This window comes from Penicillium roqueforti (genome assembly GCF_015533775.1).
Source record: "Penicillium roqueforti strain LCP96 04111 chromosome Unknown scaffold_05, whole genome shotgun sequence".
Taxonomy (NCBI): Eukaryota; Fungi; Ascomycota; class Eurotiomycetes; order Eurotiales; family Aspergillaceae; genus Penicillium; species Penicillium roqueforti.
Genome location: NW_024067569.1, coordinates 480,888 through 499,366, shown reverse-complemented (window position 1 = coordinate 499,366; position 18,479 = coordinate 480,888). Strand labels below are relative to the sequence as shown.

The following is an 18,479-nucleotide window of genomic DNA, read 5'->3' as shown; positions in this document are numbered from 1 at the left end:
GTTCTGACAGAAGGAGTGGCAGAGTAGAGAAAGGTGTGCATCTCATGTCACTGATACCCAAGGTGGTAATTATCTGGGGACTACGCTATTATATTGAAAGAGCTATATGCAGAGTTCCTATTGAAGACAATGACAATAAAGTTTGTTTGCTTGGGCTTACATACAATAGGATTGTGATCATTGTCATAAAGCACCCACTTCCTATCACTTAGAGGCTAATAGGCTTTACACTTTGGGTTATAAACAGTTCATCTAATTTAAGGGTGTATTATTTGAATCAAGAAAGAAGGGTTTCTGTCTAATTCGTAGGCCTGTCTTCCTGGTAAGATCTTGGTCCTAAGGATAACCTCGAATACGGAGTAGAATAATGCTGACAAGTATATTCATCAACTGACTGCGAATTTAGTGTAATAGGGTCAATTGATTTAGACTGAAGCTTGAATTGAGCAGCGCCTATTAGTGTGTTAATTCTCAAGACACGTACATCGCCTAGTTAGCCGCTTGATGTTTGTCTCGAGTCTCGACGCATATTCAAACCCGTTCATCACATGACTAACATCACAAGGCCCATGCGTCTCTTTGGCAAACAGCCGCCCTCGTCAAGCTCTCATCTTAGACAAAACCCAATATACAGAAACGAGAATTTACCATCTCTGTGGGAAACATGTCTTCAAAACAACAGCGTCAACAGCAGCTAATGCTAAATGCACGCCAATGTCAGATGCAGATGATGGCTGCTAAGCAACAACCAAGCACCGGCTGCAACAGTGGCAATCCTCTACAGCAGCAAATGCAGCCTCGATCAGGGACAATGGGGTCCAAATATGATGACCTACCCATACTGGAGCCCACTGATGTTATCTTTATTTCTGAAGATCCTAAGTCGACTGGTCTAGTTCCCGCCTTCTTCGGATCTTTTGAATCCGCCTGCCAGCACGGCACCCTCTCCACCATTCAGTCCATTGTCTCATCCAAGAACCTCACACCTGCTTTTCTCCATCATGGTCTTACACGTGCTCTACGCTCCGGAAATATTGAGATTGCTCGCTATCTCCTAGATAGTGGCGCACCAATAGTTCGCGAAACTCCAAGCAATATCTTCTTTGTACCTTTGGAACAGCAAATTGCCCTCTTTGAGCTCTTTACCCAGTATAATTGGACTCCCAATACACCAGGCTACTATGGTAGTGTCCTGCTCCCTCGAATTATCAAGAACACCCCTCTTCTTCGTTGGTTCCTCGACCACGGAGCCAATCCCAACCTTGGGGTGCAGCAGACCACCCATGACAGGTGTGGTGGGCCAGATACTTCCTCGTGTGCTGCACTTGAGGCAGCTGCAGCTACTGGAGGAGTTGAGGCTGTGCGTATGATTTTAGATGCGGGTGCTAACATCCAAAACGGTGTACCACTACACTACGCCGCCGGGGCTTGTCCTCCCGGTACGAATCCACATGCTGGGAAAGTGGTACCAAGCCGTGAATTTGATACTAGCAGAATTCCAGTGATGGCACTACTAGTCGGTCGCGGGGCTGATGTAAATCAGAGAGAAGAGTCACGACACATGGTCGCGCAGTATGCGATTGTATATGCGGCGATGGCAGGAGCAGTTGAGCGGGTCAAGTGGTTGTTGGAGCATGGAGCAGATCCATATATAAAAGGGAACTGGGGCAGTGCAGCTGAGTATGCACTTACCTCGGGGAATGAAGAGATAACAAAGGTCATTGGGGAATTTACCCTAAAAAAAGCTTGAATTCTGCAGTTTTGATATAGCATCAATGAGGAAATATATTGTGCTATCATGTTTCGAAAAATTGGTTATTTGTCGAAGAAAGGATACGAAACCATTAATATAAAATATACAATAAACACATCAATTTTGATGATTTGAATTAGCGACCAGCTTTATATGCTGTAAACAGTCCTTTGAAGCCATCACACCTTCCTAAGTTGGAAGACAACCCCGATAAGCCGAAATAGCCGCATCGGTATTAGTGCGCTTATCCCCGAGGATTACATCATTCCAGGTCACGTGTGAGGTCTGCAAAATTTGTATCCAGGAATGAAGCGTCTAGGAAGATATACGGAGTAGTCAATTTTATGTTACGCAAGTTTCATACAAGGACTCCAGAGAACCCTGCATGTGTACATTACGGTGTAATCCATGAGTTCGACTCCATAGGCTCTAATGCGCACGGTAACCAGCCCCGATTTTCCCCATTCTGAAGTGGAGCGCTGCCCGTTCTTGCTTTTGTAAGCAGCCTAGCTTGGACCAACACCCCCGTTTTCTTCTAGTTCTCCAACTTCGTATCTTTTCTTGCTTGTGCATAGAAAGGCATACCGAGCCACTAAGAAAAAAAATGCTGGATGGCCAATCCCAGGCGGTCCTAGAGGCGTCCCGCCCGGGGCATCTCTTGCATTCCCTTGGATCGGCACTTGATTCGCGGCGACAGCCTTTCTGCACAGATAGCGAGGGCTGGGGCCCGCTCAGCTCATCGAGATTCGACCTGACACCATGCTTTCTTGACGTGATTGTGGCGATAGTGGCAGTTTGGGGTACACTGAGTGGACTAGCAGCGTTGTGGTTATTATTGTGGAAGCGGGTTCCGCAGCCCGTATCGAAGAATTGGCACTTCTACACCAAGTTGGTTAGTACATATCGGACACGCGCGCACACTTGTGGACGTTAATTTACTGACTGGTGTTTTTGTCATCCTAGGCTGTTCTTGCCGCTCTCATCATTGTTACCGCCCTTCAAGCTGCGATTCAAGTCGAATCAGAACCCAAAATCTTCTGGGCCGATTTTCGCTTCTGGTCCTCCATCCTGACCATCATCTCGCTGGGGGTGATAACTTCAGTGCAATATTTTGAACATTGGCGGAGTAGACAGCCCAATGGGGTCGTCCTATTTTACTGGCTTTTCTTCATCATCGCCTACGCGGTCAAACTCCGGTCCCTGATTGCGCGCAAAGAATACATCGACCAACTCCCTTACTTTGTCTGCTTCAATGTTAGCTTGGGACTGGCACTCTTTGAATTTGTGCTTGAATATTTCGTACCCAAGAAGCAAAGCGCATACGATGCGCTGGGAGATGAGGATGAGTGCCCCTACAATTATGCCGATGTTTTCTCGGTTCTTACCTTTGGTTGGATGACACCGATGATGAAATATGGATATAAGAACTACTTGACTCAAGATGACCTCTGGAATCTCCGCAGTCGCGATACCACCAGAGCCACGGGCAATGCCCTGCAGGAGGCATGGGATGAACAGCTCAAGAAAAAGGAGCCGTCTTTGTGGACAGCACTCTTCAAGGCTTTCGGCGCACCCTATGTGCGTGGTGCGATAATCAAATCCGGAAGCGATGTTCTTGCCTTTGTGCAACCACAACTCCTACGACTTCTCATTGCCTTCATTGAGTCGTATCGAAGCCCGGACCCGCAGCCTGTTATCAGGGGTGTCGCCATCGCCTTGGCCATGTTTGTTGTTTCTGTCTGCCAGACGAGTTTCCTCCATCAATATTTCCAGCGCGCTTTCGACACTGGCATGAGAGTCAAATCAGCGTTGACTGCTATGATTTATGCCAAGTCTCTGAAATTATCAAATGAAGGGCGCTCGGAAAAGACCACCGGTGATATTGTCAACCACATGGCAGTTGATCAGCAGCGCCTTGCAGATTTGACCCAGTTCGGTACTCAGCTTATCTCTGCGCCTTTCCAAATTACTCTGTGCATGGTCTCCCTTTACCAACTTCTTGGCCCGAGCATGTTTGCCGGTATTGGAGTCATGATTCTCATGATTCCCCTGAATGGTGTCATTGCTCGAATGATGAAGAAGTTACAGATCATCCAAATGAAGAACAAGGACTCGAGGACCCGATTGATGACTGAGATTCTGAATAATATCAAGAGTATCAAGCTCTACGCCTGGAACACAGCTTTCATGAACAAACTCAGCCACATCAGAAACGATCTCGAGCTGAATACGCTCCGCAAAATTGGAGCCACTCAGTCCGTTGCCAACTTCACCTGGCAGTCCACCCCTTTCCTCGTGTCTTGCTCTACATTCACTGTCTTTGTGTTGACGAATGATAAGCCATTGACCACTGAGATTGTGTTCCCTGCGTTGACGTTGTTCAATTTGCTCACATTCCCGCTTTCTATCTTGCCTATGGTCATTACGTCCATTATCGAATCCTCCGTGGCTGTGAAGCGATTGATAGATTATTTCACCGCGGAGGAGCTGCAGACCGATGCAGTTATTTTCCAAGATCCCGTGGCGCATTCCGGTGACGAATCTGTCCGTGTTCGCGATGCCTCATTTACCTGGAATCGTCATAGTGGGCAGAGTGTGCTGGAAAACATCGATTTTAGCGCACGCAAGGGCGAGCTCAGCTGTATTGTTGGCCGCGTTGGCGCTGGAAAATCATCTTTCCTCCAGTCATTGCTGGGTGATCTGTGGAAGAACCAGGGAGAGGTGATCGTACGTGGTCGGATCGCGTACGTCGCCCAAGCGCCGTGGGTTATGAATGCCAGTGTCCGAGAAAATATTGTCTTTGGACACCGATGGGATCCCTCATTTTATGACCTTACCGTTGAAGCCTGTGCTTTGCTCGATGACTTCAAGAACTTACCTGATGGTGACCAGACTGAAGTCGGAGAACGTGGTATTTCTCTTTCAGGGGGACAAAAGGCACGGTTGACTCTCGCCAGAGCTGTATATGCCCGTGCTGATATCTATCTCCTGGACGACATCTTGTCAGCCGTTGATCAGCATGTTGGACGTCACATCATTAACAGAGTGCTCGGCAAAACTGGTCTCCTCGGTGGCAAAACCAGAATCCTTGCAACAAACGCAATCACTGTATTGAAGGAGGCTGACTTCATTGGCCTGCTGCGGGATAAGACCATCATCGAAAAAGGAACTTATGAACAACTAATGGCCATGAAGGGGGAAATTTCCAATCTCGTTCGCTCTACGATGGTTGACTCGGACGATGAAGGTACTGCCAGTGGGTCTGAAGATCTTGCTAGCCCCGAAAGCTCAGTCACAACGGCCATCATCCAAAACGGCAATGCATCGGATAGCGAGGAGGCGGAACAACTTGGTGACCTTATTCCAATTAGGGCAGGAGGTGAGGCCCGTAGACGGACTAGTACCGTCACGTTGCGCCGTGCAAGCACTGTGAGCTGGCAAGGCCCCCGCCGCAAGTTGGGAGACGAGGAGAACGTTCTCAAAAGCAAGCAGACGCAAGAAGTTTCAGAGCAAGGAAAGGTGAAATGGGGTGTTTACGCTCAATACGCCAAGGATAGCAATATCATGGCAGTCGTGGTTTATTTGATTGCCATGATGGCTGCTCAGACTGCTCAAGTGGTGGGCAACTTCTGGTTGAAGCGCTGGACTGAGTGGAACGAAGCCCATGGAACCAATGCTCAAGTTGGCAAGTTCATCGGTGTCTACTTGGCGCTTGGCCTGGGATCATCTCTCTTGGTCATTGTGCAGAACTTGATCCTGTGGATTTTCTGCTCTATCGAAGCATCTCGGAAACTCCATGAACGGATGGCATTTGCTATCTTCCGCTCCCCCATGAGCTTCTTTGAAACAACACCATCTGGCCGCATCCTCAATCGTTTCTCTAGTGACATTTACAGAGTCGATGAGGTACTTGCTCGTACTTTCAACATGCTATTCGCGAACTCTGCCCGTGCGGTGTTTACCATGATTGTCATCTCGGCAGCTACCCCGGCTTTCTTGCTGTTCGTCATTCCTTTGGGTTATATATACCTTAGCTACCAGAAGTACTATCTGAGTACCTCCCGCGAGTTGAAACGTCTTGACAGCGTTACCCGAAGCCCGATCTTCGCTCATTTCCAGGAATCTCTGGGCGGCATCTCGACCATTCGTGCCTACCGACAGCAGGATCGATTCGCCCTTGAGAACGAATGGCGCATGGATGCTAACCTCCGGGCTTACTTCCCATCCATCAGTGCCAATCGATGGCTCGCCGTTCGACTTGAGTTCATTGGTTCAATCATCATTCTCGCATCCGCGGGACTTGCGATTATGTCCGTTGCAACTGGCAGTAAAATTTCGCCGGGCATAGTCGGTTTGGCCATGTCATATGCTCTCCAAATCACACAGTCCCTGAACTGGATTGTCCGCCAGACCGTCGAAGTTGAGACTAATATCGTGTCCGTTGAGCGAGTTCTCGAGTATGCCAATCTTCCGAGTGAGGCACCCGATGTGATCTTCAAGCGCCGCCCTGCCATCGGCTGGCCGGCTCAAGGTGCGGTGGAGTTCAAGCACTACAGCACCCGCTATCGACCCGGGCTTGACCTCGTGCTTAAGGATATATGTCTCAACATCAAGCCCAAGGAGAAGATCGGTGTTGTTGGCCGAACAGGTGCCGGAAAGAGTTCGCTCACGCTGGCTCTCTTCCGGATTATTGAGGGTGTTGAAGGAAGTATCAGGTAAGGACATATGCCATCATTTGCCTTTGCGCTTTTCAAGCTAACAAAAATTTAGTATTGATGGACTTGATGTGTCTACAATTGGGTTGACCGATCTTCGTGGGCGTCTCGCCATCATCCCTCAAGACCCGGCCATGTTCGAAGGCACTTTGCGTGACAACTTGGACCCTCGCAATGCCCACGATGACACCGAACTTTGGAGTGTTATAGGTCGGTTTAACATATTCTATTCAATTTACCGCCAGCAACTAACTGGTTTGCAATAAATAGATCACGCGAGACTAAAGGACCATGTCTCGAAAATGGACGGACAACTGGATGCTCAGATTCAGGAAGGAGGTAAGTGACTGCCTGCATCTAGACATTGCCTAGGGCATCCCGTTCCCTAACACATTTCTCAGGCTCCAACTTGAGTCAAGGCCAGCGCCAGCTAGTATCTCTCGCCCGTGCTCTTCTGACTCCTAGTAATATTCTTGTTCTGGACGAGGCAACCGTAAGCTAATCCTGCCTTTGCTTTTGAATGACAGATTCAGCTAACCATAGCGATAGGCTGCAGTTGATGTGGAGACGGATGCGCTGCTGCAGCGCACCCTGCGCAGTAGCATCTTCTCTGACCGGACTATCATCACGATCGCGCACCGCATCAACACGATCATTGACTCAGATCGGATCATCGTTCTCGATAAGGGGCGTGTGGCTGAATTTGACACGCCTGCAGAGCTAATCAAGAAGGGCGGCAAATTCTTCGAGCTAGCCAAGGAGGCCGGCCTGCTCGACAGCGATGGTGGCATTGCCTACTCGCAATAGCGTATACTGCAATCGCCTGCAGTGGCCTCGAATCCCCGCGTTTCCTGTTCTGGCGAAAACATCTCTCAGCTAGCCAGCCCATCTGAGAACATTGAACCAGCCCCATCCATGCAGCTCTGATTGGGGAGGCTGGATTTATTTTTTGGCACCTCGGGCCGATCTTGGGAGGTCCCGGATGCTCTCTCGCTTTCTTCTTGCAGGGGTCACGTTGCCAACAGATCGTTGCTGACCGTTCAAAGAGTAGGTGGTCCTGAATGTGGCGCAGGTGACCGTGCATATATGCATGTACATGGTACTGAAGAAAAAATTTTCATTGCACAGTTCAAGGGACCCCCCTGAAAGGGATGGACAGACATGAAAAACGTTGGAGAGTGGCTCAATGGTGCAATCTGCCGCGAATTTTTTTTTTCTATGCTGTCCTCGAGTCTATTGTTGTTTCATGTTGGGATGGTGTTTGCCTCGCTGGTGGGTGGGTGGGTGATCGAGGACATCCGATTGGATTTGACCCTGCGAACTAAACGATAAAAAGTGATTCCCTTTACTCCGTACATTAGCTTTCTTGTTTGCCTTGACATCTTTTGATCAAATTGTGGCCGTGCACAGCGTGTTGATATCTACTGAAATAGCCTGAATTCCTACAGCGGGCATTGCCTAGACCCAAGCAGCAACTGAAACGTAACTATGCATTAAACTTAATTAACACACAGCTTTCCTTGACTAGGGCATCGTCTGCGATGGTTATCTGCAGTAGCGTCTCGTACTAAACGTGGCGGTGTCATCTTGATATCCCATCAGAAGAGCGAGTTATTGTAGCGGTGAACGGTCAGCCACCTGGCTGTCTATCAAGGGTGTCTGTTCGCAGGCCCTTGGGGTCAGCAATATAACAGAATGTCAGCTCTACTTATCTATTAGTGATACTATTTAGCGAAGAGGACATGAAGTCAAGATTGTCGAATATCGACGCACCCAGACCCTCCTCCGCCACATGAGCCCCCCTTCTCTCTGGTTCGACGGTCACATCCTGAGAATATATCTCCGGGGCAAAAATAGACATGCCTTTTTTTTTTAGATAGCTACGTATACGAGGTGTACCTCCTTGCTGCCTGCAAAACAGACTCTCCACGCGGTCGTTGGAATTGTAGTACTCCGTGTATATGCATGTAAACTGTACAGATAATGAGGTGGGTTATTTGCCTCGGTGGAATTCCTTGAAACATCCGAGATAGCTTTCAAAATATATCTGCCGACAGAAAAGAGAACTAAGTTTGCCCTTGAGAGGGGCAAAGGGAGGGGCAATGACAGCAGTCTCCATTTTGATTTGCATGTCAAATGTTTAATGGGCTTTCAAGTGCTCCGTATGTTGTAATGATTGACAATTTCGAAACACAAGGGATATCACAGTATATCTCGCGTGGAGAATGAACGATCGCATGGCATTATCGACTACCTCCTACCGAATCTAATTGGATGCGGACCTGCGTTCGTGATATGTTTCAGCTATTCAGATCCCAGGCAAGGGATGTGTAAGATGACCTCAAAAAACCCGCTGCATGACTGATCTCTCTGTGAGTTCCGGGGGACGGCGGCACTGCTTCCTTAATCTTGTTTAATGGGCCATGTCATGATGAGCCAACCAGAGCGAGACAAATCGAGATCTCCAGATCGCGAACTACTACCCAGGTTGTGCACGTCGACGAAAGAAGTAATGGTCCTTGTAAAAGTAGATCGATCTCGCACGGACAACGCAAAGATCAGGTTTTCCGGATAGCTCCAGCCGGGGAAGAGTTGTGCTTTCCTAGCGGATATGGATAGAATTTGTTTTGCTGCTATTTTTGCTGAATTTTTGTGCTCTACGCCGTATGCACTGTTATGGACTCATGGCATGCATTCGTCCGCTTCTTCCTCTTTTGGCCCCCAGCCCGAAGCCTCCACTCGAAAATGGCAACAGCCATTCCCCGAACGAGACCCGATGTCAGGATCCCCGCTTCTCAGCAGGTCGATCGTACATAGCTATGTACACGTACGGTGCTGTGCATCAGTGGCGAGTGGGAAGCTGATTGTGCGACACCAGCCTGCGAGAGCTGAGCCCGTTTCTGTATGGAGGACTGGCTGTCTTGAGCACTATCCACTATGCACACTACCGGCGCACCAGCGGCTCCAGCTTTACACATATGATGGCAGGAACCTGAAAGTTGGAAGTCTCTTTCCGGAAGGTAACGAACCAAGGCGTTATCGGTCTGCGGAGATACTCCATCTTCCCCTCTCCAGGCCAGATCTGACGTGACATATCGAAAGGATATTAATTTTCGTGGTTAATTCATACTTATTTCAAAAAAGGCCCAACGGCTTGAACTGCATATTATTGGTTGTACAATAATATATCAAACGTCTGGTATTGAGACAGAATCGGGGAACTGGAACGCCTGCAAGCCTCCGATCGACTCAGCCCTGAGGGGAAGAGCGGGAACCCACAGACACAACACACCGCGAAAATCTCATGCACGATGCACAATGCACCGATTTCAGTCCTAGACTACCAATGTGGCGGGATTAGGGGTTCAGTTCTCCCGGAGGCAAAGACCCGCCTCGGGCCACAACAGGAAGTGGAATTAGGGCCATGATCACCGAGGGAAATACCAGAGACAGATTCGAAGGTTTGGATTAGAAAAAGTCTTTTCGGGGGTTCGTCTTAATTAGCTCTATACAACACAGATGGGGAACGGAACATAATGTGGATAGTTCCTTGCGTCGAACAGTTCGAAAATGAGCTAATCTAATGGAGCCGGTGGGAATCAAAGTGGCACCTTCATGCTCGTAATGGCCTTTCCTGTTGGAGAGCTACATAATCAGACAGAACGCAGGAAGGCCTGCATTCAGTAGTCCGTACTCCGTAGTAATAATGGCATGCACCTGAATTATGGGGCGAATGGAGGGTTTCAAGGTATTTGTCATTCCCAGGCCCCACAAGAACGCTTTCTCTTCCCCAGCCACAAACTCGCGTGGAAGCCGGGCCTTCCCGGGGGGGAAAGCCCTATGGGTGGGATTGAACGGGCGAAAGGGATCTTGCTAGTTGATCCATCGTGCCTTTCAGTTTCTTCACCGCATCAGATCTCCGCCGAATATAGTAGATGATCAAAGTCTATACACTGGCATCCGTTTCCAGCCTCACCACTCGATCGGAACACAGATCTCCAGGGACGATCGCGCGGATGCTGCTTCGGGCAATTTGTCCGTCTTTGCAGGCGACGGGGACCGAAATGGTCCACTTGTGAAGTGTTTGGGGTGGTGGTATTGGCCCGCGGATCGGAGATAAGCGGACACTAGAGACTAGACTGGCAGGCTAGCGTGATTGCTGGGAATGAGATATATCTTGTCGATTGGGAAAGATTTGGATTGGTAAACGCGATCGCGAGTGTTAGGTTTCTGTGGTGGATTCGTCTTGGAGATTTGGGGTCGAGAGTGGCCCGGGGAAGATTTTACAGTTCCTTAGCTGAGTTTACACTATCAACGCAAATGAACTGCGGAGTAGCCAGTGCCAGTGCACGGGAAGAATTGTGCAATGATTGGCTGTGGGTGAAAGTTGAGCGAAAGTATGATGCAAGGACCTCTTAAGGCTTAAAAAGATTCCGATGGATTGGACATATAAGCCACGTCTCCATTCACTCATCCAGGTACTTGGGACTCTCCAAGATCTCCAGCCTTCGAAGGTTGGAGTGGTTGACTGAGTCATTGGGTGTACCCCACTTGGCGCTGTTGAGTTTTGTGGCTTTGTGGTAACTTCCTGCTGAACCACGGAACTGGATGAGTTTATCAGAGTTCAATCCAGAGCTTCATCCAGAGTTCCAATCTAGATATGGTTCGAACTATGGAAGCGTCGACATTTGATAGAATAGTTCGGGCTTTTCTCCCCTTACATATGTCCCATACTCTATTCTATGCGGGTGATTTCCACGTTCCCCCACTGAGGCGATGAGGCGGCCGGAGTAATTTTCCGCAGCAAGGGTGCCTCCTGACTATCCCAGGGCTAAGCGAGACCCGGAAGTGGACCGCGAACGACCCATTGGAGAAAATTCGGCCAATCTACTCAGACTAACTAGATATAAAGTACGAATCACGCCGCCACCTGCCAAGGTGGATGTCGAGATTGCTCGTACATAGATAGACTAGACCGAAATGATACAGTCTCAGGGGTTAAGGTAAGTCTTGCATGTATACGGAGTACCGAGGTCCATAGTCGGAAATTTACTCTATTCGCAACACAATGAGTGACCAACAATAAATTGACTGCAGTAGCGTTGCCCCGACTCGTAGGAACACCATGGGCGGCCCTTCGGGCCGTGCCACAATGGAGAGATGATTCGCTGCTGTTTCACATTGCTTTTGTTTCTTCCCATTGTCTATCCACATCTCTATTGCAAACAGTAGAGACAGAAATATTGCATATCCATTTGGAATGCATTAAGTTATCGAAAGCCATGCATAGAATGCATATTCGTAATGCTTTTCGACTTACAATAAGATAGGCGACAACCTTCCAAGCTCGGAATGAATGCTCATTGGGATTGGCTGCCCTGAATAGGAATGATGCTATGATCAACACCACTATCACTAGGGCACATGAGAACTGGACCTCGTTTACGAATCCAGATGTAAGCATGACTCGGAAGACCTCATTCGCATCTGGACAAGCCATCGCTTCCTGAAACCTTAGCCTGGCGTTATCAAAAGTGGTAATTGAATCAACCGAAGCGAGGCTCGTTTCTGCACCAATTCCAGCCCACTGGATAGAGTCTGAAGGGCTCTATGATCCTCAACTTTGACCTTTCCCTTGGGATAGTGGAGCACCAGCTAGACCGTATCCGAGGTTTGACAGCTTTAGTTTGACCGGACCGCCATCCCCGGCCCGCCCCAGTCTAGTGGCTTGGTGGGGACCAGCCGGGGCGAGTCTGGGCCTCAGGGTCTTAGCGAGATTGGACATGGGACCAAAGGGGATACTCCACAGTTTAGGAAAGAGACATCGTCGGACGATGATTGGCCGCTGTCAAAAGTACAAGCGCGAATGGCACTTCCCTGCTAATCCTAAAATGGATACGACATCGTTGTCTGGGGAGTCCTTTCCTACGGGTCCCGGCTTCGGCCACAAAAACGCCCCGATAAAGAGGGGGGACGCTAGATGACGCAATGCCAGTGCTTCTCAGTTCGATCGTGCTCGATCGATGCGCATAATTGATCGATCGTGCGTGCGGAGGCCCGGATTCGTGCAATAGACCTGCACTAGTCATGTGCGATTTTGCTCCGTCCCGAAGATCAAAATAGGGTGCCGGTTTGATAGGCCCTGACGTGCCTCTAATACGAGGATATTTTAGCGAATGCAGCTATCTCTTGCCCGACTAGGAAACACCCTCCTTTCACGCGTGCAGGTTGCCTCTCAACGGTATCTTTGACATAGCACATAGCACACCGATCATGCAGCCTCCAAACGATATTATTGATATCGAGCAGACTCATACTCTGTATACTCCCCCTTTTCCCCCTCCGATCGCTTCGGTCTATACTCCGTACGATTGGATCATCGAGATTTGAAGGGAACTATACATGAAGCAGTTTTTAGTTGCTAAAGCATGAAAGAAGGCGTTTAGGAGTTCCTTTGTATATTCTGTTTGTATATCTGTACTACACTCATGGCGGTGAAATAACCTAAAGACACACCCTAGTCCCTGTAATCAGCCCGGGAGTTTCTCTAGCGTTCCAGAAATGTGCGACGGACACATACATGAAGTCGTTTGGCTAGATCGACAATCCCCAACCCCGACCAACCCATACCAACCCCGATCGTGTGATTTGTTGCAGTTCTCCCCAATATTCTGACTTGGACCCCACTCAGTTATTTCCTTCCCGTCAATGCACACCCGCTGTCACAATCCGCCGAGTCCGGGCCAAAGTCTACGCCTCATTTTGAGGTTTCAGGGTAATTGCATCACCGAACAACTCCGCTCTAACTCTTTTTTTGTACTTCGTAGTGTCAGCGGTAATAGCGGTCATCTTAAAAGTTGGCATTGATAAAATGTCGTTCTGAAACTAGTGTGATAAGGAATTAGAAATGCCAAGCTGTCAAACTTGGTGACGTTTTGTCTGGGGACAAAACTCTTACCTCGATTAAGGTCCAGGGAACATCCATGAAGGCTTCTTTCCTGTTTAGTCACTGCCAAACAGTGCAAACATTTTGCCTCCCAGTTTCCACCGTGGACCTGCCATGTCCCTGTGGCAGTGCCCAAAATAGGCGAGCCACGTTGTGTGGCTGGTCTGAGCTTCGGCTAAGGTAAATTGTAGGGATCACCAGTTACGCGACCCAATGAGAAGCTTTCGTTTAGAAGTGTCAAATCTTTGATGATCACTGACATAATTGTTTAAAGAAAAGGGGGGTGCATCTGGAATCTAGACCTCCAAGACATTGAAATTGAATATTGCAATTCGGAGTTTCGAGGTAGTCCGTAGTCCGTACATACGGAGAACCCGTGATTTGAAATGCGACTAGGGCTTTATTATTTATTTATTTTTTTACTATCCTTTAGAGGGTGTTGTAGTGATTCGCACGCTCAAAAGACCACGGCTAAACGCCTTGCTAGGAACAGGGAATGGGCGGCACAAACAAAGAGATATACTATCCGGGGATGTTATCGCTGAAGCCGCAGGTTTTTCAGATACTGGATCGAGTATGGGAGTATGCCTAGTTTTACGTCTTTGCGCCCTCAAAGAATGACAAATAACGTATAGAGTAACTACTCCGTGATCACCGTTTTTCTAGAACTGTTTAGTTCAACGATATTGCTTTGTTCTATGCCTCGCGGTAACTTAAAAAAGATGGGTTTCCGAAGGCACTGCGGCTCTATTGCTGTACGTACTACGGAGTAGACGGCACGGCAATTGAATGCCATGTATGTACGGAGTTTCAATGAGATCGATCAGATCGATACAATCTTCATACGCAATCAGATTGGAGTTGTTTGTGCTAGAAAAATTCTGCCTCTTGCATCTTCCCCGATAAAGGACCGAGGAAGTATGTGTTCCCCTTTTGCCATGTCAAAACAGATATAGTGTTTTAGATTCTCCCTTTTTTAAGTAGCCCTGATCGAGGTGGGTATCCATCTTCTTTGTCTGTAGTTTCAAGACCTACAGTGCAAGTTGTAGCGTTATCCCAAGAAACGCCAGTGTAATCCACCGGGACGGGAGATGGACGCGTTGACAGAATCCTGGGTTACCGAGTTTCCCCTTCCCCTGGACTCTTAGCACGGACCCGGGCGGAGAGCCAGGAGGTCTGCTGATTGGTCTGTCACAAAATGGGTCGGACGTCAAAAATACCGCCACTAACCCGCCATGGGATAGTTCGTCGAACTATTTTGCAACCAGTTTTCTTCCCCGGGGGAAAGAAAGAGTAGATCACGCCGTGGTGTTGGGATTTCAAACACTACATTATCTCGATCTGTTCTAGGTCGGATTTTGAATTTATTATAGCTTATCCTCGCGGATAAAACGGCGTAGGCGAGCTACGGTCCGTATTACCACCGTACTTTTTGATTTCCCCTTTCCCTCCGATTGAAATGACGGATTTGGTCAAGATTGATTTAGATCGATTTGGCGAGATTTGAGGTCTGATCTCAGGGGGCTTTTAAGCTATGGATTTTAGGTGCTATACTCAGCTGAAGCCAAGGTCTCTGATTCCAGAAACCCACTGTGTTTGGCTTGCCACCCCGGAGTACGGAGTAGGTATCTGTCAATGAACGGAGATCGACAGCAGCAACAAGCTCCAGACGGCAATGAAAAGGGAACAGTGACATATTATCGGCGAGTCATCTCCCAGGATCCAGGATGATGGGCCATGCACAAGCCGGATCTTGATAGGTTCACCAAGAATGGGGAAAGTGTGGATTCGTTCACATGGTTGGCTGCTAGTGTCGGGGCACTTTGGTGCTGAGATCCGACGATCGAGAAACACAAAAAGAAAATGTTATAGATAAATCCCAGTCACAAGCAATGAGTAATAAGTAATATAATGTAATATGGCGGAATAATATAGGCATCATTATACACTTTTGGTCCTCTATCAACATCGATGACGAATTACTTATCGAACCGGAGCCTCCGAAAGGTCTGTAATCTGCACATTAAGAATAGCACCCACACGGCGTCAAATAGGGCCTGTGCGTCTCCCCAACGGGGGCATTTGGGTGTGCCTGACAGCTAGACGCGAGTGCTTAGGGCTAATTGTGTCGTGTTCGCTATGATGGACATATCTGCGTTGCTAAGGTCTAGGCCAACGGTTGCCTCGTATGCCAATCGTAACTGACTGCGCGATCTGATCCCCTCGGTTTTGAGTCTTCCAACTGACAGCAAGCCATGAGCCTGGGTTGTGGGGGGTTGGTCGATCGATAATGAGCGCCACTCTTGGGGTTTGTCCCGACTGGAATTTAATGGAATTTCCTCCGTAATGGAATTAATATGAGTTTAAATAATATAATATAATATTCAAATATATATAAAAAAAATATAATTCTTTATAAATTAAATCAAATTAATATGCGATCTACAAATAGTGGGACAGGGATCCTGGATCGGGTCCCCAAGTCTAAGCTACTGCAAGTCCTTTGAATGCGCCAATCTGCATACGATCAGAGACGGATTCGGCCTCCTAGGATCATCCATGTTGAATTGCTGGTCGATTTTGGATCGTCCTTTTGTCATATAGTCTAGAACTGAAAAAGGCTTGCATATCCCCTTCTTATCCTTCTGGATTTCTATACACCCTCAGCTTTATTTAAAAGATCATCCCACTTGCGCATCTTCTTTTTAAGATATTTCATTCTCGACTGCTCCAACCCCCGGTCTCACATCTCTCACATACTTGGGAACACAAAAGTGGAGGCTGCCTTTCGTTCCTGCATCCCGGTTACAAACAGTCGCCGTGCTGCAGTTATCCGCTTTCCATCCCCATTGAGACGCCTGCACATTGTTACCCTTGAACTGTGTGAGTACATCCCAGCAAGTTGCTTCTGGCTCTGTTTGCCAGAGCTTGATTGGACGCCGGTGGCCAGATTGCCAGCGTTTGTCCTACCGGTTCCCGCGCCGGAGCGAAGATGGCTCTTCCGCCGTTGGGTTGTTCATGAACACCCTCTGCCGGGGACGGAATGGTGCTGCCGAAGATGCTTCGAGGCAGTTGGCTGACTGGATCTCCACAGTGCTAGCCTTTCTTCGCACTAAATCGCAACCCCGCCACCCGAGCAACAATATCTATAAAGAGAACAGTTCTCTCCGGGGCAAACCCACATCATTCTCCTTCTCTAGTATCCCGATACACTATTTTGACTGAGACTCAATTACCGTTCTCAAGACGATTTCGTCCAGCACCTATTTCTGCTACTATGGTTTACAATAAACCAACAAGCGGAGCCATGAAGAGATCTGCTTCGGCTCTCGATGGACCCCCAGGATGGGGAGATGTTCCTGTATGTGTTCCCTCAAGAGAAACACAGGTTCATTCTTACTGATATCCGTTTAGTCAATGATGACCAACTCCCGTTCATCATTCCGTCCTCCTTATACTCACTTTGCCATGATCTACCTCGACCGTGATGGCAAGCTCAATGTTGAGGAATCACCTTCTATTCAAGAGCAAAACTCCACTGTGTTTACCGCAGAGGTCCGCCAGAACTTCCTCGAGATTCTGGGTGAACGCATCGGCTACCATGCCCCTCGCCGTATGTCCAAGTTCCAGACCCGAAGACCAACCAGTATATGCTGATACCAATCTACAGAGATAATGGACGTATCTCCTCGTCGAGTGAGACGTCGCAAGGGCAATGCTCCTGCTCTTTCTGTTTGTGACAACCGCCTGGCTGATCAGGACACTGATAGCGAGGACATGCCTAACGGGTCTACTGAAATGGTTCCCCTCCGAATTGGAGACTCTCAAAAGGTCATGGCCTACTATGAAGGTGCCCTCAAGCACTTCCAGCAACTGAACTGCCGTATGGTTGCCAAGGCGTTCATCAAATTTATCGAGCCTCGCAAGCAGGTCCGACACCCTTATAATGGTGGCAAGGCCCCGCCAGGATCTGCCCCCGGTACTACCGGTGACCCAGAAAAGACCAAGCCCGAGTGGTGGCCTCCCGGTGTTATGCACAAGGAGCCTGATCACCTGAGAAAAGAGTGTATGATTTGCCCATGGTCTTGATTCTTGATCTACTGACTAACTGAGCTTTAATAGACCGCATTGAGCTCTTGCTTCACATTATCCGCAAGCTCGGTTCTTTCGGTATCACTGCCGATAAGCTTAAGGATGTTGCTGGCGACACCAAGCGAAGCTTGAAGCACGCATCTCATGTCGAGATCATCTACGAGATCCTCCGGGTCCGCAAGATGGAGGAGCGTTTCGAACGAGGTGAAGTCGACGCCAGCATGGTCGTCTACACCATGAACCGCGGCCCCAGCCCTAAGAGTGATGAAGAAGACGATTCCCCCTCAGTGACCATTGAGGAGCCTGAGCACCTCAACCAGGGATTCATGACCCCCATCTCATCATTCGAGCACACATCTACCTCCTTAGCCACACCCATCGACAACATGCCATCGGCCCGCTCCCTCCCAGGCAGCTTCTCCATGGCGGAGCCTCTCACCTTCGAAAACCCCGCCCGCCAGGACCGCCCCTACTACGCCACACCTTCCCAATACAGCGATTCATACTCGCAGCCCATGATGAGCACCCCCGTAACATCGGAGATGATCAGCCCCCACGACGTCTCAGTCTCGGCTTTCGACTACTCTCACAACACCTACCAGAACTCCACGCCTGATCAGTCACGCGGGGGAATGAGCGGACACTACGATACCTGGGCCCCATCTTTCCGCCAGAACATCTTCAGCCCTGTCGACTACACTACACCAGCGACTAGCCAGGGCATGGCCCAGCCTTCAATGTCCTACCAGATGCCCATAGTATCGCAAATGCATGACATGTCCCATCACCATGCCCAGCAGGCCCACATGGACTCCATGCACCAAAGATCCCTGCCTTTCCGCACGGGATCGCTGGGTCACCCACACCCCAACGGGATGACTCTCTCCCACACTGTCTAAGTGGAACGGGTGACTGGAGGATGGCGATTAAATGGGACATGGGTATGGGTATGGATATGGGTATGGATATGGAT

General features: G+C 48.8%; 3 protein-coding genes across 3 annotated transcripts; all 3 read left to right on the top strand.

Annotated features, from left to right (window-relative positions):
* Window positions 1-664: 664 nt before the first annotated feature.
* LCP9604111_3372 (ankyrin repeat domain-containing protein) lies at window positions 665-1,750 on the top strand (the record flags this gene model as incomplete). The annotated part of the gene is made up of 1 exon (XM_039070953.1): window positions 665-1,750. One exon carries the CDS (start codon window positions 665-667, stop codon window positions 1,748-1,750), a length of 1,086 nt encoding a protein of 361 aa, XP_038930639.1.
* Window positions 1,751-2,357: 607 nt separating this feature from the next.
* LCP9604111_3371 (ATP-binding cassette glutathione S-conjugate transporter YCF1) lies at window positions 2,358-7,275 on the top strand (the record flags this gene model as incomplete). Its single annotated transcript, XM_039070952.1, has 6 exons — window positions 2,358-2,645; window positions 2,717-6,468; window positions 6,524-6,678; window positions 6,739-6,807; window positions 6,870-6,961; window positions 7,018-7,275. The coding sequence occupies 6 exons, from the start codon at window positions 2,358-2,360 to the stop codon at window positions 7,273-7,275; spliced, it is 4,614 nt and encodes a 1,537-aa protein (XP_038930638.1).
* A 7,910-nt stretch (window positions 7,276-15,185) lies between these two features.
* LCP9604111_3370 (uncharacterized protein) lies at window positions 15,186-18,405 on the top strand (the record flags this gene model as incomplete). The annotated part of the gene is made up of 7 exons (XM_039070951.1): window positions 15,186-15,213; window positions 16,190-16,297; window positions 16,509-16,613; window positions 16,675-16,775; window positions 16,829-17,027; window positions 17,085-17,480; window positions 17,537-18,405. The coding sequence occupies 7 exons, from the start codon at window positions 15,186-15,188 to the stop codon at window positions 18,403-18,405; spliced, it is 1,806 nt and encodes a 601-aa protein (XP_038930637.1).
* Window positions 18,406-18,479: the final 74 nt, after the last annotated feature.